A 25725-nucleotide genomic window follows, 5' to 3' on the forward strand; every position below is an offset into this window, starting at 1 on the left:
GTGGTGTGTGTGTGTGTGTGTGGGGGGGGGGGGGGGGGGGGGCGTTGATGGAGAAGGGAGTAGAAGTAAAGAGAAGGGGAGAGTATGAACAGAGAGATGAAGAGAGAGTGGCAAACAGAGAGGAAGTGAAGGATAAGGGTAAAGGGTAAATAGGGTGAGAGCAGAGTGGTGGAAGCTAGATGGATCAAGCAAGGGACTGATGAAATGGACATTAGGCGAGGAGAGCAAAAGAGGAAGCAAGATGGAAAAGGCAAAAGTTGCAAAAATATTACCTGGTAGACTACGAAGAAGTACTAGAGACACATTATGAATAAAAAAAAAACATTCTTACTCATTCTGAGTATAAAGTTGAAATTTGGAGATTAAAGTCAAATTTGTATTTTGAGAAAAAGTTCAGTTCAGCTGCTACAGCTCCTATACCTTCTACCAAATGCCTTGTGTAGATGAGTTAGTGTAATATTTGTTTATTTCTTAATGTGGCCCTAATACTCTGTCATAAGAACAAAAATAGGGAGAATATGAAAAATTAAAGGGTGGCTTCATGGTACCTTTAAGTGACTACATAAACTTAAATGCAAGTGACAGAGCTATCACAATCAAAATCATCTTTAGTTGGCCAAGTTTGTGCACAGAAACAACAAGTTAGGCTTATACTAAAACTCAGTTTCCAGAAAAGTTGAGATGCTGTGTAAACTCTAAATAAAAATGCAATAAGTTGTAAATCATTTAAAATCTAAAATAAAGTCAAAAATAGCATCAACTGTTGAATCCACTTTCTGGGTACATTAGTGCATATATCAAGGGTAACTTGCATATCTAAAGAGCATACTTTTGTAACAATTAGGCTCCCATGCTGTTATATGTGTACTCTTTAAACATATCATTGCCTCACCAGGGAAATTTCTACTTAGCTGCAGTTTTGATCTCAGAGTTGCATTCAGCTTTGTCTGCTTTGCCTCACGTTGCTTCATATCTTTAGTACACTGACATTACATAATGCTGTTATTTTGTAATTTTGTTTGTGGGTGAAAATGTAAAATGAAAAATGAATTAACCTGAAGATATCAAGTAGGACCCCCCTCCAACACCAAACCCGCCACCACTCTTAGTTGCTCACATACGCAGACAAACACACACACACAGATCCACACAGGCAGACAGATCAATACAGTCTCATTTCACACCTTGTGCAGCCAAAGTTTTCCATTGTAGAGGCAGCAAAACACAGACAGACAACAAAGATAGGTAGTCAAGCAACACACAGTGGATAGAGAGACAGATAGACATAGAGATGTGAGGCTAGGTGGCAGAAACAAGGTATAAATGGTGAGGTGAATCCCAATAAAAGTGTTTTGAGTTTCAAACGAAAAAAAAAAAAAAGATTTCCTGGGTGGCTGACGCATTTTGGAGTCTGTCTAAATGGTTGTGTGTGTCTGTGGTTTTTGGAGTGCGAGGATCAGACATGTTTTTTGAGTTCAAAACAGCCCGCTCTGTTCCCGTTCCTTACAGTGACACTGATCTTCTTCTCAGTTGCCTCTCTAATATATTTCCTTGTCATTTCTCTTCCTTTGCCCCCCTCCTCCACTCTCTTCATTTTACATTTTTGACATTAGGCTGACAGTTTTAGCCATCTGACGCTTATGCTAAATGCAACAGCAGATTAGGCTTCAAGTCTTACTATAGCAACCCCTAAAAATAGGAAACACAAAAGTCAGAGTGTTAGCTTTCTTACAGCAATCCTTTGACCCTGGAGAATAATCATGCTAAAGCAGAGTTATGGCAAGTTTAATAGATTAAATCCCCTCCTCTCCTTTCCTTTTTTCTTCTCTCCTCAATTTCCTTATAGATTGAGGCAGGAGCAAGCAGGTGGAATAGCCTTTAAGTTTAACCATGATGTGCATGTATGAGCCCTTCCTGTCGACGGGAGGCAGAGCCTTAAAATTTGGCCTTCCACAGCCTTTCTATTCCCTTCATTTGTATGTGCGTATCCCTCCTCCCTCACTTGCCCACTCAACATTGGCTTCACTCCACAGGCTGCCGACTTCAGTAATCAATATATATGTGTGTGCCTGAGTGTGCGTGTGAGTAATGGAGTGAAATCTGACAGCAATTGTCAGTCATCTCACACGGGCGTCAAAATAGAGTCTAAAATGGTGCGCCAAAAAGCAGTGTGTTCCTCCACTCATTTATATGTATGCATATGGAAGCTTGAAAGCATTTGATTATCATCCATCTCTGCATCACCTCTTTCTGAACCACCTCCGAACAATAAAAACCATTACAGCCACTTTGCTGTACACCAGTGAACATTTGTCATCCCATTGTGCCGATAACAATACTGTGAGATTACTTTTGTTCAGTCATTATTCATCCTTTTATGTTTCCATTCTTTTGGCAAAGAATTGCCTTGTAACTTAACTTTCATGAACCAAAATCCTGTTTGTGTTTATTACATCCCATTTTTTAAAGGCCAATTTGCAGGTTTGTGATCTTTTGTGATTTACTGAGAGCACCACCGCAGTTCCTTAGTCCTTGCTGCATTTGTTATTATGGGTTTATATGTTTTAATGTCAAGCAATAATCCAAGTTTTAATCAACTGTTGTCACCACCACCACCTACCGAGGAATAAGTGTGTCATTTAGGGATTATTTACTGGAAAATATTTTCGTCTGAGTAGGTGACTGACAAGAAGGAAATTAAGGGTCTCATGTACTTTATTCCATCAAATATCCATTCAAATGCAAGTCTTCTGGCTTTGGTTGCCCATTCAGGGCACTGGAATCAACTTGTGCTGTAATGAGATATGTACAAAGACATCACTCAGCTGCTTCTCAACTGAATAGCAAGGAACTAAGATTAGACGAAACCCACATTTATATTGTTTATTGTGATGGATTATCAAGCCTGGGTAATTTTCCAGTCTGTGGAAGTAGCTTTTCATCATGTACAAGAAAAAAAAATTGCAGCAAATGGCCTATTTCAAAAAAGAGAAACAAGCCCAGTCTAAGACATATTGTTATGCCTGTCTGGTTCAGGACTATTACAAAACAGCAACAATTTTCCCCAAGTTGAAATGTATTCACGTATTAAGTCAAAGAATATAAACCAAATAGAACTGATATATACTTGCTAACACAAAAGTCGTTGTGGATTAAACTAGCGATAACTGCAAACACAATGACACCAAAGGAAATGAAAATCTGAAAGAGTGAAAGGCACCAATATTCCAAGTCCATCTTGGAAAGAAAGCAAGCAGGTGAAGACAGCTCCTTGTATGAGGCGTGAATAGCTATGGATTAGGATCTGACTACACGGCAGACAGGGCCAGCAACCAATGACATGAGGTCTTTTATTGGATGATGGCGACAAGTCCCCAAAATGTTTGGACAGGGCGATGTTTACCTCTCTTCTTTTAACAACAGTGCGTAAACATTGGAACTGAGGAGACCAGCTGGTGTACTTTGAAAGAGGACTGTTGTGCCTTGTGTGATCCAGGAATCTAGCTTGGGCTTGGGATGCAAAAGGAATCAATACTTTAAATTTCAACTTGACTCTTAAAATGTATCCATCGTGTACTTATTAATGAGAGTGAATATTATAATTCTGGCTTAGTCCCAGACTTGAAAATGCATTTTTCTTCAGTAGGTTACTTCTGATATTATTAGATATTAAAAAAAAAAGATAAACAATTATGCCATAACACCAACGGTAAACAAATGTTTTGGTTTGTTTTTAATTCATTTCATTTCTCGTTTTGACATTTTAATACTAATAGTATCCACCCACGTTAAAACTCACACCGAAAAAGATACACGACACCACAGCCATGATTAATATTCTGGTCTCAAGTATATTTCATTATCTTCTGCTTAAAGTTAATTCTTCTAGTCAGCTCAGTTTAGGGACTTCTTTCGACTTGGGTGGTTAGATATTTGGCTGAGCAACATGGGAGACTGGATTTTGAATGTTGAATGTCTAAGTGCTGTTGCATAAGAGTCTTAAATGAGTCCTTGATAATCGGAAGACAAACACAGTTATATAAACTGCACATAAGCATCCGTCTATGTGCCGTGTAGCTGACTATTTGTGTGTGCACAAGTGAATATGCTTCGTCCACAGTGTGTGTATCAACATCTGTGTGTATTTCTTCTCTTACCATCATGCGTGGAGTCCAAAGTAAGGAGATGTATTTCTCCTGTCATTCTTATTCTACTTTAGTTGCTATTGTGCTGTTTTTCTTTCATTCAGTTCCTCTCTCTCCTACTATTTTTGCTCCTGTTGTCTTAAAGATTGTTCATACCCTTCTACTTTCTTCATGTGTTTGTTTTTCAGTTCCCTTTCTCATCTTCTTTGTGTCCAACTTCATCTCTGTCTTCATTTTTCTTTAATAGTACTTCCTTTTGACTTTCTTTTTCCTCTTATCGTTCTATGGTTTGGGATATATGTGTTTCTGAGGAGCGTGAATACAACCTTGATGGGATATTTCCCCACAGGATGTCATTAAGATGCAGCTGGGGTGGACATAAGGTGTGTGCTTAGGGATCAGCCAGAGCCAAAGCTGTGTAACAGATTGCCTTGCTAATAAACTATGAAAGGGCAGGAGCAAAGTGGTAGGGGTGTGTCAACATGTGTTGGGGAGGGGGGCAAATGGAAAGAGAATGCTAATAGTTCTGTCAAGACAATCACGAGTCAAGTGTTTGCACAGGTGCTTATCAAGATACACACACATACTTCATGTAGTTTCAATCAGATCTGCCCCTAATGGTAGTGGACACTTGTGCGAAAGTCTTTAGCCACCTCTCATCTTTTTATATTTTGTTAGGAAAATGGGAAATAGGTGTACAATTTATTCAAACATACAAACATAAATGGAAAGGGAGCATTTAAGACAAAAACAGAGTTTGTACAATTCTAACAAAATTAAAATTCAATAATTGGTATGACCACCTTTTTTTCCACACAGCCTGAACTCTCTTATGCACTCTTTCTTATAATTTCTTTAACTAGTGCATACTTCTCCAGCCTTTTAGGACATTTAGAGTTCTTTAGATATTGGCTGCTTTTTGTTCTGTTCCCTGTCAAGATGATCCCACATTGCTTCAATAATACGTTGGTCCAGGCTCTGGGAAGGCCAGTCCATGACTAATAGTGTTCTGTTGTGTGTTTTTCTATCCAGATATACTTATAGTGCACTACCAGTGTGTTTGAGATCATTGTGATGTTGAAAAATGAAGCATTTAATAATCTGACACTTTAAGATGGAATTGCACGGTAGATTTTCAGTCCAGCTCTTGTGTAATTTCTCATACCTCAGTCTTTTCTCTCGCAGTTTCCCTTCCATAAGAATCATTTCTTCCCCTTCCATTGAGACCATTTCTGGTGAGCAGTGTATAAAACCTCTATAAATGCCAGAGACATCTTTCAGGTCCTGGGTCAGGTATTTGCTGGACTTCTCATATGCCTTAAGGGCATGACTTTCAGATGCTTTTCATCTGCTGTGGACAGTCTTTATTTTTTAGGCTTGTTTCTTCTTTTATTCTTCACTTGTCCAGTTCCCTCAATTTTTTTTTACAACACACTACACACAGTGCAGAGATATTAATAGCTAATGCTAATAGCGCTTCCTCATGAAAAATACTATTTCATGTCTATCAAACTGTTATCTTTGACATTTTCAAAGACTCAGCTAAAGAAATAGTAACAATATTATTATTACTTCTTTAATGGCGTTGGTGACGTTCTGTTAGTGACTAAGGTAACAAAATGTACAATTTAAAATTGGTTCATTTCTACGTAGTTTGTTAAGTGTAAACACCACACTCTGGATTTAGGTGTTGCTCATTGTTAAGGGGCTTAGCACACAGAGGGAGACTCACTTTCCAATGCAAACAGAAAAACAGAAAAAAAACATTACTATAGAAAGGTACAAAGACTGAAAATGACTGAAAACGCAGTCAGTGTAGAAAGAGCTATTGCTGAGGACCACTTAAAGGTGCAAGAAAGTGACACCCTGGAAGCAAAATATAAAGAAATGAGGGGTGATTGTATGTTAATGTTATTGACTTTTGAGATTTATTCTGCTTTGTGTTTGTTATCTTTATTCCATTTTTCTATAAATTCAAATCTTCTTTGTGTGCAAGACTAATGAACCTGACACTCATTCAAAATGACCTAGCCACCTACCTAGCAGTCACAGTAAATTTATACATGCACACATTTAAACTTCTTATCATCATGGGCTGTGCAGATGGAGCTAAGTTGAACAATAATAAAAATGCAGATGATTACCCAGAATCACCTCAGGCTGAAGGAAATTAAAGTATATATTTTAAAGTGCTTGGGTAAAGTTGACTGAACCTGTATGTTTTGTTCAACAACGTCCTGATTTATATTCAATGTCGCCATGCACATTAACAAGTGTGAACTGCATCTTGAATACAGCTTTATGTTGCTGGCTACAGGGCGGCTCCACTGAAGTAGATTGAACGTCACTACTTTGCTTAAGAATGAAGCAGTTTGTCCTGGGTGGAGATGTTGCATTTGTGTTTTCCACCCACATCTGATTTATCAAATTACCATTTTCTACAATCTGTGGCCAAATATCTACTATATTTTGGCTCATCAACACTATTGCATTATACAATGAAGCACATTTACATTCAGAGGATGTCACTGGATCTGCTTACTCATTGGTCTATCATCGTCACACCAATTCCTCGGGGACGTTGAGGGCTCGCTGCCTCGTGAAAATACAAAATGCTGTCATCAGCATTTACGGGAGGGAAGGAGAGAGGGAGGAAGAAAGAGGAAGATGAGGAAGATTCCAAACAACACAAGACACTACAGGGAGTGCAGAATTATTAGGCAAATGAGTATTTTGTCCACATCATCCTCTTCATGCATGTTGTCTTACTCCAAGCTGTATAGGCTCGAAAGCCTACTACCAATTAAGCATATTAGGTGATGTGCATCTCTGTAATGAGAAGGGGTGTGGTCTAATGACATCAACACCCTATATCAGGTGTGCATAATTATTAGGCAACGTCCTTTCCTTTGGCAAAATGGGTCAAAAGAAGGACTTGACAGGCTCAGAAAAGTCAAAAATAGTGAGATATCTTGCAGAGGGATGCAGCAGTCTCAAAATTGCAAAGCTTCTGAAGCGTGATCATCGAACAATCAAGCGTTTCATTCAAAATAGTCAACAGGGTCGCAAGAAGCGTGTGGAAAAACCAAGGCGCCAAATAACTGCCCATGAACTGAGAAAAGTCAAGCGTGCAGCTGCCAAGATGCCACTTGCCACCAGTTTGGCCATATTTCAGAGCTGCAACATCACTGGAGTGCCCAAAAGCACAAGGTGTGCAATACTCAGAGACATGGCCAAGGTAAGAAAGGCTGAAAGACGACCACCACTGAACAAGACACACAAGCTGAAACGTCAAGACTGGGCCAAGAAATATCTCAAGACTGATTTTTCTGAGGTTTTATGGACTGATGAAATGAGAGTGAGTCTTGATGGGCCAGATGGATGGGCCCGTGGCTGGATTGGTAAAGGGCAGAGAGCTCCAGTCCGACTCAGACGCCAGCAAGGTGGAGGTGGAGTACTGGTTTGGGCTGGTATTATCAAAGATGAGCTTGTGGGGCCTTTTTGGGTTGAGGATGGAGTCAAGCTCAACTCCCAGTCCTACTGCCAGTTTCTGGAAGACACCTTCTTCAAGCAGTGGTACAGGAAGAAGTCTGCATCCTTCAAGAAAAACATGATTTCCATGCAGGACAATGCTCCATCACACGCGTCCAAGTACTCCACAGCGTGGCTGGCAAGAAAGAGTATAAAAGAAGAAAAACTAATGACATGGCCTCCTTGTTCACCTGATCTGAACCCCATTGAGAACCTGTGGTCCATCATCCAATGTGAGATTTACAAGGAGGGAAAACAGTACACCTCTCTGAACAGTGTCTGGGAGGCTGTGGTTGCTGCTGCACGCAATGTTGATGGTGAACAGATCAAAACACTGACAGAATCCATGTATGGCAGGCTTTTGAGTGTCCTTGCAAAGAAAGGTGACTATATTGGTCGCTGATTTGTTTTTGTTTTGTTTTTGAATGTCAGAAATGTATATTTGTGAATGTAGAGATGTTATATTGGTTTCACTGGTAAAAATAAATGATTGAAATGGGTATATATTTGTTTTTTGTTAAGTTGCCTAATAATTATGCACAGTAATAGTCACCTGCACACACAGATATCCCCCTAAAATAGCTAAAACTAAAAACAAACTACAAACTACTTCCAAAAACATTCAGCTTTGATATTAATGAGTTTTTTGGGTTCATTGAGAACATGGTTGTTGTTCAATAATAAAATTATTCCTCAAAAATACAACTTGCCTAATAATTCTGCACTCCCTGTAGACAGCCCTTACACATTTTAGCCAAACTAAATTATAGCCAATGTATTTTTGTTTATTTTAAACGGAAAATTGAGAGATAGCATATGGAGGAAGAGAAGATGGAAAACTAGAAAGAATAATGAATGGCACAAGCGACAGAACAAAGGTGGAAGGATGACAGAAACGCACCAGGTGGAAAGGAAAATAGGTGGAATGAGAGATGTGAATTGAGACAAAAAGAGACAGACAGTTTGAGTTAAAATGTTGAATTATTGCCTCAGTGGGAGAGGCAGAAAGTAAGAGGGTGGCTGACAGGATGTGTGCCTATGGGGCTTGTGCTGAACAGAGACAGTTGACTAAGACGATTAATGAGTTTCTCACTCCACGAGACACACATACGCATACACACATAGACACAGGGTGAGCTTCAGTAATGACATCAGTGTTAAAGTCAGCGATGACTAAGTGTAGACCTCCAGAAAACTGATGATCAGTAGTAGATGAGTCTTCCCGGGGCAACAAAACGCATGACTATGATGTAATGTGATGTCCTGTGTGCTCAGCAGGTTTAGGTGTAGCATGCAGTCACTGTTTCCTAGGCTTTAGAGTATGAAAGGATAATATGTAAGTACCTTTCTTGCATATTTGCTTCATTTCCATGATTCGTAGCTCTCTTGTTTATGTACTTTTCATGGATATCAAATTTGTGGTTTTGGGCAGGTCTTGGTGGGACATCATAATAAACTGTTCACATCTGAATACATGAAGTACTTTTTTAGATATTAAAAGAATCAGATAAGTTAAACAACATCTAATACAATTTTCCTGAGTATTTTTTTGTATAACTGAAATACAACTTGGCTGTGTATGTGCACATGTGTACACAGACACAAGCCTATTTCAGGATTTCAGCAACAGACACTTAACTGTACTTAAGTGAATGCTCCAATATATTTAGTATGTTTATCTGGTTACTGAGGTTCTAAGCAACCATACTTGAAGAGCATGTGTGTGTGTGTGTGTGTGTGTGTGTGTGTGTGTGTGTGTGTGTGTGTGTGTGTGTGTGTGTATCACGCATCAACATGACACAAGTGGTTTTGTGCATTGTGTGTCTTTGTATGTGCACTGTATATTTCAGCCAACTGTGCAAGGCCACTCAGCCGATAGCCAGACCTACATGAAGGCCAGAGGAACTCTACAAATAAACTCCTGTGGTACAGACCAGTGGACAGTTGAACAGATAGAGTTTTGTGCAGTGCATGTGTACATTACTGTATATGTTTGTGTTTGAGTGTGTGCAAGCCCTATGTATGGTGGTACTGTACTTGATTGGTTTACTTAGAGGGCTTGGCAAATACGTCCAGTAAACATAACGTTTTTAGTTTCCACTCAGGCCTGCATTCTCAAACACAGTCTGAGACACACACGGTCAGCACACATCAGGTCTGAAATACATTTTGTGTTTGTCTTCAGGCTTCCTCTGGCTTCTTTTTTCTAGTTTTCAATATTTGTCCTTTCTCTCCTTACTGTCTTGTTTTCAGGCTTGTTCCCCTGTTACTTGTTTTACTCATTCTCATTCCAAACGTTTTATCCACAAAGACAGCTCATGTCCTAGAGATCAATAATTTCTAGTTTGGGAATAAATATAAACAGACATTTATGGGGAAAAAGTATATGTCTGTTTATGGGGAAAAAGTGTTTACACGTTCATATCTCCCTCTACACATGTTTGCTACAAAAAATAACAATAATCTATATTTTCTCATGGGCATTTAAAATATTCCCTTTCAGCAATGTACCAAAAAATTTGGTTTCATTCACTGTGAGGCAGCAGTATGAGCCACTGAGACTCTGTTGAACCTCTATCATTATGGTATCTTTGGGCTCCATTGGTGCAGAAACATTTTCCCAGACTAAAGTTGGACCATGAACTTATCTGACTTTATGGAAAATGTTGAATATTTTTGCTATTCTTTATTTTCATTACTGAAGGGAGGGGTGCCTAAAAGAGACTGGCCTGCATACTGGTCAGTGTAATTATTGCCTATTCCCTATGCAATTATTCCCTGTATAACATCAGCTGGCTTTGGAAGAGGAAAACCTTCAATCACACTAACCCTTAGGAATGTCTACTCTTGAGTGATCTATAAATTATTACTCACATGTCACAAAAGACTTCTGGTTAAACTCTGCATCAGTAAGTTGAGTGTGACTTTATGAGAGCAAAGCTTCGGGTGAATTTAAGTTAGTCGTTACAAATGTTACAACAGTTTTTCTTGGGGCCAATAAGGATGATGAACTGTTAAAAATATAAAAAATCCATAAGAAACAAATACAGTTGAATACATAGGTGCAAATGTGTAATGATATGTAGCTTTGTGTAATTATGAATGGGATTGATACATTTTTTAAAAAGTAAGTAAAATTCTATTGTAGCAGTAAATAATAATAAGAATAGTAAATAATGCCTATAGCTACTTGATCTCTGAAAAATTATTGAATAATGTGCTTTTTTGAAAAAAAAAAAAGGTAGAAAACAGATTTGAATATACATATTACTGTCTCAAAATCATCTTATTTTTTTATTTTTTTATTTTTGTTAAAACAAGATTACTGGGCTTCATTTAATAATCCTGCATAAACTGGAGAAACTTTAAAAAATAATTTCTGACATCCAAGCAGGAATCCAGAGAAGGGGCAGCTTTCCGAAGTGTGTTCATTGCAGTGACAACAGTTTAAAAATAAATAAATAATCTGTGCTCCAGCTGAAATAACTGGGATGCTGAAGTTAATTAAAAAAGAAAAAAAGCAGCAAAAGAGAAGTTTGGAATCAAAGATGAAAGGAAAAAAGGCTAACAGAATATATAACAAAAAGAAAGCTGATTGCAGACAAGTAGCATGGCATTTGAGATGAGAAACTCACTGCAATGAAGGGAAAAAAAACAAACTTACTTCTGTGGGACAGTGTCAGAAAGTTATTATTGCGGAATTACATATATGTGTGTGAAGTATTCGTATGCATGATTTAGGCACAGACCCGTGCACACTACTGGTAAATGAGACCCGTCATTAGTAAAGGTTATTCTTGAAGATGTCACTTTGACTGTTTTTGAAGACACATTTCCCAGAAGGTTAAGGAATCACACACCCTTTCAACATAAACCAGGACAGACCTGGATATATAGTCATGTAAAAAAACCATAAAGAGTTTCCTGTGAAGTATCCAGTAGATTGTAGAACCAACTTTAAGTAATTGTTTCAGTGTGACTTTTTCAGTCTCTCACATCATTGTAGATGAACTGGTCCAGTCTTCATTACAACATTGCTTCAGTACATTGAGGTTTGTGGGAATTTGTTTATATGACTATCTTAAGGTGCTACCACAGCTTTTCAGTTGGGTCGAGGTCTGGACTTTGATCGACCATTGCAACACCTTGATTCTTTACTTTTTCCAATTTTGCTTGACAGTTGGTATTTCTCCTGATATGCTGCATTTGCTTTTCATCAAATGTGATGATGTGCATTGTGGGCACTTTGGTCTCATCTGTCTAAAGGACATTGTTTCAGAAGACTGGGTTCAGATGCAATTTTGCAAACTTAAACCCTGTTCCTATGTTGGTAACCCTCAACCTTTACAAACAAGTCAAGCTTGTTCAGTCTTTTTTTTAATTGCGCTGACATAAACTTTAACATTTGACAAGCAAATCAGGTCCTGTAGAGTCTGAAAAGTAGCCGTTGGATTTTTTTGGCAGCTTCTATGAGTACTATGAGTACTCTGACCTTTTGGTGAATATGCTGGGGCATCCTTTCCTGGAAAGATTGTGCTAACACTACCTGAATGCTCCAGACCAGCAAACTGTCAAAACTTCTGCTTTTATAAAGGTTGTCACACTTGCTGAAGATTAGTTAATCTAATTCACTGAAAATAGTGCACCTGGCTGCTACTTACCCTTTTTCAGAGGACTGCTAAAGTCCTGTAAAAACTTTCTTAGTTACATGACTAAATCTTCCCCATCTAAATGTGTATGTGTATATGTGTGTGTGTGTATATATATATATATATATATACATATATATATATATATACACACACACACACACATACATATATATTGGCTGAAACATCTGCACATCTTTTGTTAGAGTTCACTAAGTTGCATCATATAACAGCTTGGCATAACAGCAATGACCAGTTACAGTTCTGTCATTCAAGCAATTAGAAAGTGACTTTTGCTTTTTATTTCCTGTGTGTGTGGTTTTCACCCAGTTGTGCAAGGCCTCAGCCCTGGTTCTGATTAACTCTCTGTAAAAACACCTCTGTTCAGAACATCACAGCCCATACATAACACTCTCCCTTTGTCACACACACACACACACACACACACACACACACACACACCGCTCTTACACATGCTGCACAGCTCCTGGAAGCTCCCAGTTCGCAAAGGGGAGAACACACCCACTATCGGAAGCCTGATAGAATTTAAGAAAGCTGGGACACACATCTGCACACACACACGCACACACACACATAGTGCTCTGTTTTCTTAGCTTTGATACACTTATAGAGTTCAAAGGTGAGAGGGCTGGAGGTAACTGTGTGTTTTTTCAGAGCTTATAACCACCTAAAATCCACTTGTACACACACAAGGAGGTCCAGATGGCTGGGTGGAGGCAAAAACAGACATACACATGCATACAAAACGCATAACACACCTCAAATATCTGTTACCTGACATAAATAGGGTGAGTCCTATTCATGCATCCAAGTTCTAGATTTGTTTGGACTGTTTGGGTTTTTTTAAATTTTGTTTTTCCTTTCTGTTAATGAGTTAGACTTCAATGTTTAATCTCCGGCTGTTAATAACATTTCACAAATAATATTCTGAGGATTAAAAACAGCAGCTCGTGCCTCTGTGTTGGTAAGTGTGCAGCTTTTGGCTGTTTCTAAAACACTAACTCACATCAGACAGTCCAGCTTAGTGACGGGAGATCACCACAACAGCAGCACCAGCAGGACACATGATACATAGTAACTGACGTGTTCAGGTCCTCTAAATCTCAGCCAGCTGAGAGCAGTCACATGTGATCAATTGCTAAATTTATCACTTAGACCTAAATGCTGTCATCCACATGCACAAGGAACTGCATGCGTGCGCTTGCGTGTGATTGTGGGCTCAACCCCTGCTACCTCTTGAGACACGATTGACGGTATCTTTAGTGAGCAATTATAGCCAGAGCGACTGTGAAAAAGGTCACAGTCATCCAGCTATCAACACTTTGCACCAAATGCCAACTGTGTGTGTATGCATGTGTGTACACTGTAGCCAAAATGGCAGCAGACACACTATCAGGATAAACATCTCCCACCCCGCCATACCCAGTGATTGTAGATAATCTGCAGCAACTCTGCATGATTGATGAGAGAATTAGTGTTGCCAAGCAAAGCAATGCATTATGGGAATGAAGAACTTGTATTACTGTATAGGGAGCAGGGAATTAAAAACTACAGTGGTGATGGTTATGTGTGATTTTGTGTTTGAGTGTAAGTGTGTGCCACTAATAGGTGATGTGCAAGAAACTCTATCTATCTATTAGGGGTGCAACGATACTCGTATCGATATTGAACCGTTCATACAGTGGTTTCGGTTCGGTACGCATATGTATCGAACAATACAAAATTTTTAATTTATTTTATCAACTTTCCTTCTGACGATGCTGCCTGTGTTGAGCACTCAGTGGACAGTGCAGCCTAGGCGGAGTAGTCGAACGCAGATTCACTGAGCGCAGGGCAAGCTAGCGAGACAGAAGTTAAGTGCTTGTTGCAACATGGAAAATTGAACCTCCCCCACCCTCATTCAGATCTGGCATTTGGAACTATTTTGGTTTTCATGTGACGTATGACCCTGAAGGTAAGTGCGTCATGGACAAATGTAAAACAGTATGTCGGATGTGCCATGCAATGCTCAGTTACATTGGTGGGAACTAGTGCGTTAGCGCAGTTTGCTCGTTAACGTGTTGACGCCGTGCAGCCCCACGCATGGGGCGATCCGTGGTAGCTCATTAACGTCATTTCAACGAGATTAATACTGACAGCACTAGTGGGAACACAACGAATATGACTGCACATTTACTCCGACAGCAAGCACGCATGCTACAAATGTTACCAGAGTCATTTAGACAGCCGTTAGCACATGATTCTCCTTATGGGGACCTGATATGTTTAATATGCTGCTGAGAATATAGCCCAGAAGAAGCGGATAGTATAGTTTTTATTTTGGAAAGAGCCATTTCTCTGTAATAATTCTCTTTTCCAAAGATGAGTGATTTCTCGATCAGATTTTTCTTTCATTATTTTTTTGTTTCAGCAACATTAAATTTAAAAACTGTACTTTTGAGTTAAAATATATATTTATAATTTTAATAAATGACAAATTAAAAAGGCATGAACAGTTTTTTTGTATCGAAAAAATATCGAACTGTGACACCAAAGTATCGGACTGAACCTTGAATTTTGTGTATTGTTACACCCTATCTATCTATCTATCTATCTATCTATCTATCTATCTATCTATCTATCTATCTATCTATCTATCTATCTATCTATCTATCTATCTATCTATCTACCTGAGAGCTCTGAAATTAGAAAAATAAGAATAAAAAACTACACACTGCAGTAATTTTTTTGTAAACAGAAAGACAGCATCAGGTGGTGCTATGCTTTTTCATTGAAGTTTCTTTTTCCTGCAGTGCACTAGTCACAAATTTGGGAGTAGAGAGGTTTTATCAACTAATTGTTGCTTAAAACAATTTGTTGACTTTTGTCACCCTTTGGAGAAAATTCCAATTAGCAACATAAACCCTGCTGCCCCAAAATTGATTCACATGCCATGTGGCTGCTTTTTTATTTTTAAAGGAACAGAAAATATATATTTATATATATTTTAATATACATACTTTCCTTATTTTTGAGCCGGAGAGATCATTCACAAATTTTATCTATGTCCCCTTGGAGGAAAAAAAAACTATAATAAAATAAAAACTCTGCTTTTCTATCGTTGCTCCAAGGTAGGACAAATTATCAAAAGTAAGTCATATTATACATTAAATGGCAGATAGAGCAAGGGTTGTATTTCTGAAGAAAGGATTCTTTTAAAGTACAAGTGTACCTCCTGGATATGATGCCTTGCTTTAGAGTTTCAAGGTTTTACTTTATACGAATATCCAATTATCTGGAGATGTTCAACTTTCTCCTTGTCATTGTCAAATTCTCCTTCTGGATCTCCTGCCATCATTTACAGTTTATTATGGTTGCATGTATCTTTTTAAATTGCTTGGATTTAAAGAGACTAGTACTCTTGCAGGCCTTATATTCTAGCTGCAAGAGAAGGGTGGTGTGACTGACTGTCTTGTACACTCTTTCTTCTATATTACGCAGCCTTTCCTGTTTATCTGAGCAGCTTATTCCTCCAGATGGTGAGTTGTGTTACTGTGAGTTAGTATATAATGGCAGCAGGGAAGGTAAGGTATGATTTCATAGACATTTAACATGCTCTGTGGTGCCAGACATGCTGGTTTCAGCATCCGACCTTTAGCTAGGTCCCAGCTGGATAATGTGCCACTGTCTCAGCATCATATATTCTTTAACTGCCCGTAGATCCATAAATCTCAATGCACTACATACCCTGCAGGAATCACTGAATAAAGATGGGTAGCTATAACCATTTAAAGTTAAATCATTTGTTTTGGGTTTATGTTGTCAAGTGAATGGGCCTCATTTTCCCACATGGTGGATATCACCCAAGAAGAACAAACTATTTACAGACAGCAGGGAACCGTCATCTTTTGTTAGGTTTCCTTATACGGTTGATAGCTTTACTCTTTTCCCTTGGTATAAAACAAAGGACTTATATGTTACTCAGGGGGATGCTGTTTTTTCTTTTAATTTGATTCAATTTTGTTGTATTGAACAGCAGACACATTTGCAATAAGGTATTTCTGACAGCTTGCTGACAGGAGGAATTTGGACACTTTATTTTTGAAAGACAAAAAACAATATAGCATCTATACTTCAGTCAGCGTTTGGTTTATTAAGTTTGAATTCAAATTAATGGGCATGGAGAAGCACGCCTTACTGACTGAAGATGCTGCTGTGAAGGGATCACAAAGTTCTAAGAGGACCATTTCAGTTACAAGACGCCTTACTGTAGCTTTCGGCCAGCCACAGTAGGTTGAATTCTGACATTTTTGGACCAGAGTAACAAAAATACTAATACTAATACTACTAATAATGTATGTGTATTTCTTTAACAGAAGGATGCCTTCTATCTCCACTTACACAAAAACCTAGCCTGCCTAGTGTATTTCCCTCCTGGCTTTCCAATTTAAATGCAAATGTTCCCAAATCGGACTCCACAAAGGCGCAGAGGCAAAATCATTTGACGCAGATGAATTATATATTTTAATTAAGCAGCCAAAAGAATCACGCCTATTCAGCCCTTTCCCCTCCAATAAGAAATGAATAAATAAATATGGAATAAGAATGGAAAACGGAGGGTATAAATGGGTGAGTCAGGGTAAGTAGGAATGGAGAAATGAAGGCATGAGAGTTTGTACCGAGTTTGCGTGATTGCAGCTCTAACCGCCCGTGGGTTGTCATTATGTGAACGATCTGAAGCTGTCAGATTTCAAAACTGTATTGTTTTCTGATAGACGGGCTAAATACCCCCACGGTTTCAAGCATAGACACACATATTGGAGCATTTGAACCCACATAGTCTTAAATGCATGCAAACACCCAGGCACACAAACGTCATTTGGATTTTGATGAGCAAACCAGCACTTAGAAAATGAAGAGCAGAGATAGGGATTGTGATGATGTGACAGGGGATGCAATTTAAATTTCACCCCCTGTCATTCTCCTCAATATCTGTTCAGATGAAATACATATGAGCTGCCAATCACTCATATATACTAACAGAAACCCCAGTGCAGGGGCACAAACACACAATCTCTCAATCATATCTTTGCATGCAAACTTTCAGTCACTATTTTAATCTTTGGCGCGCACGCACGCACACACACACACACACACACACACACACACACACACACACACACACACACACACACAGACACACACACACACACACACACACGCACAAACGTACATAACCAAAAATGCAAAGTTGATACTGTTAAGTAAAAAATTGTAGTGCAACGCAGCATTCAACAGGTGACTCAACAGAAGGTTGTCAAAATCTTAAAACCAAACATGCAGCCATCACAGTTAAAATGAAAATAACTATACAGACTTTCTTCCATTTTTACTGTACCGTTTAAGCAGTCTCAGCTCAGCTGTGTAAAGACAAGAAAATCCCCCAAAATACGTAGTTGGAGCAATTAAAACTGGTACGATGATGGCTAAATAGCAAACTGAGTGTGCATTGTTTGCATTTTTGCCACAGGGGTTGGTATACTCTTTGAGAGTTGTCCCATTAAAATTGTTTCACAATATAATATATTTCTATATAAAAGAACATCATTAAAAATTGCAACAAAGTAAAGGAAAAAAATGCATTTTGAATTCCATGTATTTAAAGACATAAGTGGATTGATTGCCGTAAGTGCAAATCTGATATTTCCTTCAAGAAAAATCACATTTTGTCCTTTTTATTGTGATTTTATATTATTCCCCTTAATTTCTCAGTAGTGTGGTCCGAAATACAGTTTTCTACCAGTCTTCACTAGTTATTGTGTTACTATGGATATTTGTTAGCAACGGATATGCTTGGGCCATCTGGGCAATAGGAGTTGGGGGTGATGCGGGGCGTGGCAGCAGAATTTATAACTGCATCATTGGTTTTATCTCTCACACTGTGCATAGCCTCTGTCTAGGTAACAAACCACAAGAACAACAACACCTGTGCAAACATCTAATTCGGAGCGCTAATACTTGCAGCTCTCTGCCAATCACAGAGCAGTGTAAGATTTCTGCTTGCATAGCTATGCTACTCAGCTATAGATTTGTCATTCACTCTTTTTCTTTTTTTTTTTGTTCTAAAACATTATGAACAACAAGTACTTCTAGCCCCATGTCACTAAATTAGCAACTGTCAGCTGAGCTGAAGCGTGATGATTACTTCTTTGGGACTGATGTCAGGCACCCAAGCTAACATGGTATACATTTTTCATACAGAGAGGGGAAAATAGCTACCTACTAAATTGAATGGTTGTCTGAATACTCAGTTATTTGTGTCCCAGCTTTAGTTTGGTCATTCATAAAAGAAAATAAAAAAACATTCCCTAGAGTTTTCAGTGTCTGATTGTTTTAGTGTGATTGTAAAAGCTTTTCCATGTTCTTGATAATAACTCTGCAGTAGTTGCAGATGTATTTTCCCGTTTGTGAGATGCTTAAACATGGAGTAGTGGTGTTCATGTTCAACCCTAACAAAGAGAGACAAGACAAGTGAAGGGTATGATATAAGGAGGGAGAAGAAGAGATGCATACTGAAAAGAGAGAAGACCGAGTGATTTAGGAGAGGGAAAAAAGGGATTGAAGTAAAGAAGCAGAAAAGAGAATCAAGTAAAGGGAAGAAAGAAGAGCTGAAGCCAAACAAAGAGGAAGATGTAATGGGATATGACACAGGTTTTTAACAGCTGGAGTCTCGCATCAAAAGAACAAGGAAATTCACTTTCCTTTCTCTGCCTCTATTTGGAGTGCTTACTGTGTTCTTCTCATGCAGACACACACACCTTACTCACCACAGGTCTCAGCAGCAAGCGGACCCTTAGACAACCCCTGTCTGTATGATAGCCAAGTATTTCTCCTCACATAACAGAGGAAAGGAGACAGAGAAACAGCCCAGGCACCGGAGAGTAGATGGAGAGTGAAGAGAGAGGCCACTTTTTAATGGGAGGATCTAGGTTCAAGCCCCATTGTTGGCAAGGCTCCACCAAGCTCAACTTTTCTTGTACAAGATTGTGCATTCGTAGAAGCTGCTGCGGGGTAGCTCTGTTGTAGCTGACCCTGGCCTCTGACCTTGCAACTTTCTGCAGATGAGGGGGCACTAGCATCTCATCAGCGGACAAATGATCATATAATGGAACCTTCGCAAATAAGTTGGTAAAAACAAATGTAGACATTATAAAGGGGAGTCACTCATAGTACTTGTAGAATGACACCATGCATACCGTAACCCCTGAGTTGACCTAGCAGAAAGAAAAACCATACTTGAATCTGGCAACATGACTTATTGCCTGAGATCTACTCGATTGATCAAACCACTGTGGTTTGCAAAAAAGACCTTGCACAACTACCCCTAAAATCCTACATTGTTCTTTTTAGAGGAGCTCGCTACCTTAGCCAGCTGCTGTAAAATAACCATAACTCCCCTTTTATAACCACAATTTGTCATTTTTACAATGTTTTTGCAAGAATGAACAAAACCTATTTATTTTAAGAGAGCACTGAGACTGTTATTTTGGGAACAGAAAATGCATGAAACTTAAAGACCAAAGCATTGAAAGTATTAGAAAGCAAAAGATGTGTGCAACTTAAAACCTCTTTCATCTCACCTCACTTTCAACTGGTAAAACTAAAGTACGTAAGACGAAGGGGTGCTCGTGAATTATTGTTGTTTTAGACGAGAGCTGTGCGTTTGTTTATGGTGTGCTATACCTTTAAGAGCTGCTGGCCATAGCCCATCCCAGAGAGGATGGACCCATTAGACTGATGAACACAACGAGAGACAGAAGGAGAGAGATGCACATGAAGAAAAAGAGAGTAAGGTTACACAGTGAAAATGATATCAGCAGATGAGAGGAGTAAAGAAAGGAAATAAAGGAGTGGGAAAGAAACAGGAGGACACGAAAAAAAAAAAAAACCCAAAACCACTTCAGCAACAGCAATACTGAAGGGAGATAGACACTGAGAGAGACAGAGAGAAGAGAGGAAGCAGCTATCTCTCCATCTCTTACATTGTAGGCGTCTATGGGTCTGTCAGTCAATCAGGACGACAGGCGGACACACTCACTAGCCGGCTCTTTGGCTCTTGCACGCACTGATAACTTTGCTGTGTATGTGTCTACAGATGGCAAACCTTGTGACATCGTTGTGCTGTGTAGTTCTGGCTGCAGTGGTGGTAGCCTATCCTCGCAATGGTGAGTATGCATTTCCTTTTCTTGATTTGCTCCTCCATTTCTGTTCTAAGGCCTGCTCTGCCTCTCCTTTATGCTCAGAAAGTTTGACAGTTTTTCTTCTTCTCCCTGTTAACTTTACTGTCTTCTACACCCTCGGCTCCCTGCATTGTTTCTATTTCTCTGCTCATGAAGTCGTTTTAAAGATTGCAGTATGTTTATGGATTTGAGCTGTGTGTCATTTGGCCACTCGGTCTGAGGTCAAAGGTGCAACAGTCTAAGACAAATGAACCTTTGAGAGAAAGCTTATCAAATCATCTTGTTACCCCATGTTATGTGGTGCTATGTGGTGCTAAGGCTTACTCAGAAACAAATGTTGGTTCAACAAAGTAGGTAGCCAGCTCAACTGATGATCATGAGCACTCGTGCACTGAAGTTGTGAGGGAGAAAGGGAAATTGGAAAGTAGATAATGCAGTGACTGCTCTTTTGAGACTTCACCCAAGATTCAGGACTGTAAATTAGACCATGTGTTTAAATGGGTGGGTGGGTGTGTGCATGCACATGTTTGTGTGTGTGTGTGTTTAAAGGAAGTAAACGAGTCACTTCAATTCTAGAGAAGAGTGGCATTGCCTTATTAGCCAATGAGATTGGACTGTTTAACTCAGATGACCCAGAGAAAGAGTCTAAGGAAGTCAATGACGCACATCACTCTGTCACGAGGGTCTCTTATACACACACATACACATATACACACACACACACACAAGCAGAGCAGACATGGCAGATTTATATATAAATCTGCGAAGTAGAAAAATGGAAGCTTCTCAGGGTAAAATGAAGGAAGAAAAAAGTAAGAGGAAGACATCAAAACTACAGAAAGCAAACACAAGGAGATCTATGGAGAAAAATAACAGTGAATGCTTGTTTTCTTGCTTATCTTCTTCACTTAATATGTTTTAAGGATGTTTTTCAGTGGAAAATGTGGCTGTATTTTAGAAATCATGCTTTTCCACTTAAATTTCTTGCGTTGTTCTAAAAAGTTGAACAAAAGTAAGACAAAGGCAGCAAGAAAAGTAATTACAGAATATGTGAAAACAAATGGCATACAGGAAAAGCACACATGAAAAGAGGAAGAAATTAGTAACAAATAGTTCTGCCTAGGGGAGAAAAAAACTTCTGTCCATTTGTGGGTGTATGTTAGCACTCTAGTGCTTGTGGATTGTCTGTTTTTTGTGCTCCATAGCTCGACAATCTTATACTGTGTAACACACAAATGCCTATATGGTCTGTGTAAACGAATCACAACACATATCCGTAACCAAGTAACAAAAGCGGTAGGATGATGAGTAATATCAAAATTTGCACTCCACATTCTATCTCAATACATGTCACACACACACACACACACACACACACACACACAGAAACACATCTGGTTGTATTGCAAAGTGCCTTGTTGCTCTGACAAATTGCCAGAAAGTTTGACTGACAGGATTCCCTGGGGTATGCCTTTCTTGGCAGTGAGAGTGAAGCACATACGTGCACTGTGACACACACACACGCACACACACACACACATATATATATACGTAGTCAGTATTAAGGGATGGAGAGGGAATGAACTTGCTTGGTCTGACTCAGTTTGCACAAAAAGCACATGCAGAGGAAGGCTCAAACTGTGTTTGTGTGTACTTGTGTGTAAGTATGTTTGTGTGACATGGAGTGTATAGGAAATCCATTTGAGACTTCCTAATTAATGACAGCAGTGCATGCTGAACAAAGACAATAAGAAACAGTGGTAGAAAGCATCTACAGACTGAGTCAATCAAATAGTTACAAGCTTCACATTTACAGAAGTTGCTCTTGTCTGGAAGACAGGATAGAGGATGGCGCGCGATGAGACTAAGAGACAGATGAGGAGGGATGAAACAAACAAGAACTCTCTTGAGAAGTAAAGAGAGAAAATGGCCTTAAATGGAAGACTGCTGTAAGACTACTATATCTAACCCACAAAAAGAAAACACTTTGGGATTAATCAGCTCTCTCTAATATTAATTAGGGAAGCTGTTATTATCCTTTTGTGCCAAGTATGTGTTGGCTGTATTTTACGATTTTATTCAAATATTCATTAAAATATATTTAAAAAAGAGCAGAACATTGTGATCATTGTGATTATGAATTCAGCAATAATCAGCATAAGTGGTTACGATGGGACTAAAGAATATCTTGAGATATTTTAGAGCAGCTGGTGTTCTCAATCACGAACAAAGTGCACAAGGGAGAAATAAAAGAAATGCGTAAAATCTGTTTTGCCTCCTATTTATACTGGAACAAAGCGTATTCTTTTAATGAAATGTGCAATAAATCTATTTACTGCTATTTACTTAATAATCAAAAGAGAATGGCTGGTCATAGGGTGCATTCATTTTTTTAGCAACAAGTCCTCACCTCAAGTAATTACAGTTGCTCTGATGTGGAGGACAGTACATAAATTGGCCATTTAGCTATTTATTGAAAAAAGAAAACAACACTTGAAAGGAAACTCAGACAATAGAAATGGTATTCTCCCAATAAAACAGGTTCTTTCGTGGCACTTTTCTACTTTACTTGAACACTTAAAACATTCTATACAACATGCCTCATTCACCCATTTATACAAGCACTTTTTTCTACACTTAAGTGCTTTCTGTCTAACGTTCACACAAATGCACACTCCAATGGACCCAAAGGACAGCAACTCGGGGTTCAGTAATTTACCCAGAGCATGCAGGCTGGAGCAGCCAGGGATGGAAACGCCAACCTTCCGACCTGCTCTACCTCCTGAGCTACATCCACACCAAAATATACAATGAACAGAATAAATGACCGAAAGGTCAGAGAAAGTTGTATCAGTTAAGGTTCCTTGAATGTGATATTTGATTTTATATTTGATTGCTTGTGAAAATGGACAAGGAGATGGATAGAGGGGGGACAGGAATGATAACGGATGGAGCCAAGAATATGTTTGGGGAAAAAGCATTAGAGAATATATTTCTACAAAGAGAAAGAGAGATATAAAATTATCATTATTGTATTTCCAGATTATTATATTTCAGTAGTGATACAGTCACTTACATTATATAAAAAAATGAATCCGCCTATATGATTGATCACGTATGAGTTCAAAAACCTCTTTCTAGCTCTGTTTTTTATCTTTCGTTGTGTTCTCTCATTCCCTCTTCATCCTGTTCTCTGCGTCTTTCTCTCCGTCTTGTTTTATTCCTGAGATATACCAGAGAGTCCCTAGTCAAAGCAATACCATTACATTAATGGGGTGCCTCAAACAGTAAATACTGAGAACAAGCACAATGAGAATACAAATTAACTGCACAAGAACACTCAATGGAGAGCGGAAGGAGTAGAACAAAACAAGTGAAGAAAATTAAACATGGAGTGAGGAAAATGAGGCGTAATTGAGATCATTTTGAGATTGCATACATTTCAGCTGAATTTTCCTCTTATTTTTTTATGACAGAAATAGTGCAGCTACATCTGCTCCTCCACCTTATCTCTGTGTATGCGACTAGTGTAGGAGAGAGAGAGTGAGAGTAAATGTGGTGACATCATGCTGTTGACTGAGAGGGCAAGTTATTTATGGGAGTCCATATCCTGATTGAGAGACGAACATTTCCACTCATAATCATCCCCTCCATCTCTCCCCCTCCCTCAGTGTCTTTATGTCTCTCTGTTTCCCCCTCCATCCTCCTCTCTCCCCAACTCAATACTTCATCCTCTTTCTCTAATTCAGTCTTCACTTCATCCACACTTACCAGCCTTATGGTTTATTTTATTTATTTATTTTATTTTTTTAATTTTGCCATCCTTCTCCTCCTGTTCAGTCCCTCTAATACTTTACATTATTCCATCCCTTTGCTCTAGATACTTTTTTGCTTTCACATCATTGCTTTCTCCACTAACTCCGTAATCCATCCGACAAGTGATCAACAGCAGATTTATCACCCGTGACATCACTAAAGGTTTTTGTGCGCTTCATCTCTGGCCTTTGCTGAGTCTCTGTACCTTACCCTCCACCTGACTGCTATGGATTGAAAAAAGAGAGAGGAAGATAGAGAGACTCGTGAAACAGAAAGTGATACAACCGGGTCAAAGTAGGAGAGAGAGAAAAAGAGAGCAGGAAAGTAAGCGGTTAACTCCTGCACTAATTCCATGGTATTACAGCTGTCAAAGCTGTATCTATTTCTTGAGCTTTCGACACGCGCTGCCATGGCTTTCCAACATGCCTGGGCGTATACTTTGCTAAACTGCAGCCTTATTTATCCATACTCTTTTGAATACATCATGATAAATGCTGAAATTAAATCAATCCTGGCATTTTTCACCATTTATCATGCAAGGCTGCCAAGTCTAATTTAATTCATGTGCAGATGCTCATCTAGACATACGTAATTAGCTTTAATAGCTGCAGCACTCCAAAAGCAAGATGTCAGACTGAAATACAGTATACATATACCTGGGTGCTTTTTAATGCTTGTATCTCCTACTAATCCAGTACAGTCTGTCTATATCACTGTGTATTTTCATAAATTAAGATCCAAACGGGTGATTAAAAGGACTTTTTTTTTTTTTTTTACCAAAGATTTTTATTTTTTTAACTCACTTATAGGGCAAATGCTGCAGTTTTTGGTTGGGAATGTAGGATCTTCTGCAGGATGACTTCTTATTAAAATCTGACATGCAAACTAACTTTATTATAACTGATCATGTATATTTGCATAAAGCTCGACAAATGTGCTGTAAGACAAGTTGATTGAAATCACACAAACAAAAAAAGTCATAGGTTTTTAAGCCAAAGAAATGAGAGAGGTTTAAAACAAGTTCCATTCTAGTGAAAAGCTGTCATGGCAGCAGCAATGTTTTTGTTGGTAATTCTACAAGTCTTGAGCACACGTTTAGAATTACCAGAGACAACTCATTTGGAGCAATTATTCATGGAATCTCGCTGCTTTCTAATGTGTTATCAGAGAAAATAGACAGCTGCTGTAAATTATAGGTGATGCTGGTGTAGTGTGTCTGTCTGCTTGCCTGGCTGTCTTGTATGTTTAAGCCACGTATGTGCAGAAGAAACCTCAAGTGCACTCATTATTGTGAGTAGCACTCAAAGTAATCAGTGGTCCTTATTTGGCACATTGCTTGTATTA

At 38.8% G+C, this 25725-nt stretch overlaps 1 protein-coding gene across 2 annotated transcripts in view; it reads left to right on the forward strand.

Annotated features, from left to right (window-relative positions):
• Positions 1-25725, forward strand: part of cntfr (ciliary neurotrophic factor receptor) — a 227353-nt gene that overhangs the window by 66356 nt on the left and 135272 nt on the right. For both annotated transcript variants that reach the window (XM_082538883.1, XM_082538884.1), the window contains exon 3: positions 20481-20550. In XM_082538883.1, coding sequence (XP_082395009.1) covers positions 20481-20550 — 70 coding nt within the window. The remainder of the gene's footprint in view (positions 1-20480; positions 20551-25725) is intronic.

This window comes from Aulonocara stuartgranti (assembly GCF_965226115.1).
Source record: "Aulonocara stuartgranti genome assembly, chromosome: 7".
Lineage (NCBI taxonomy): Eukaryota > Metazoa > Chordata > Actinopteri > Cichliformes > Cichlidae > Aulonocara > Aulonocara stuartgranti.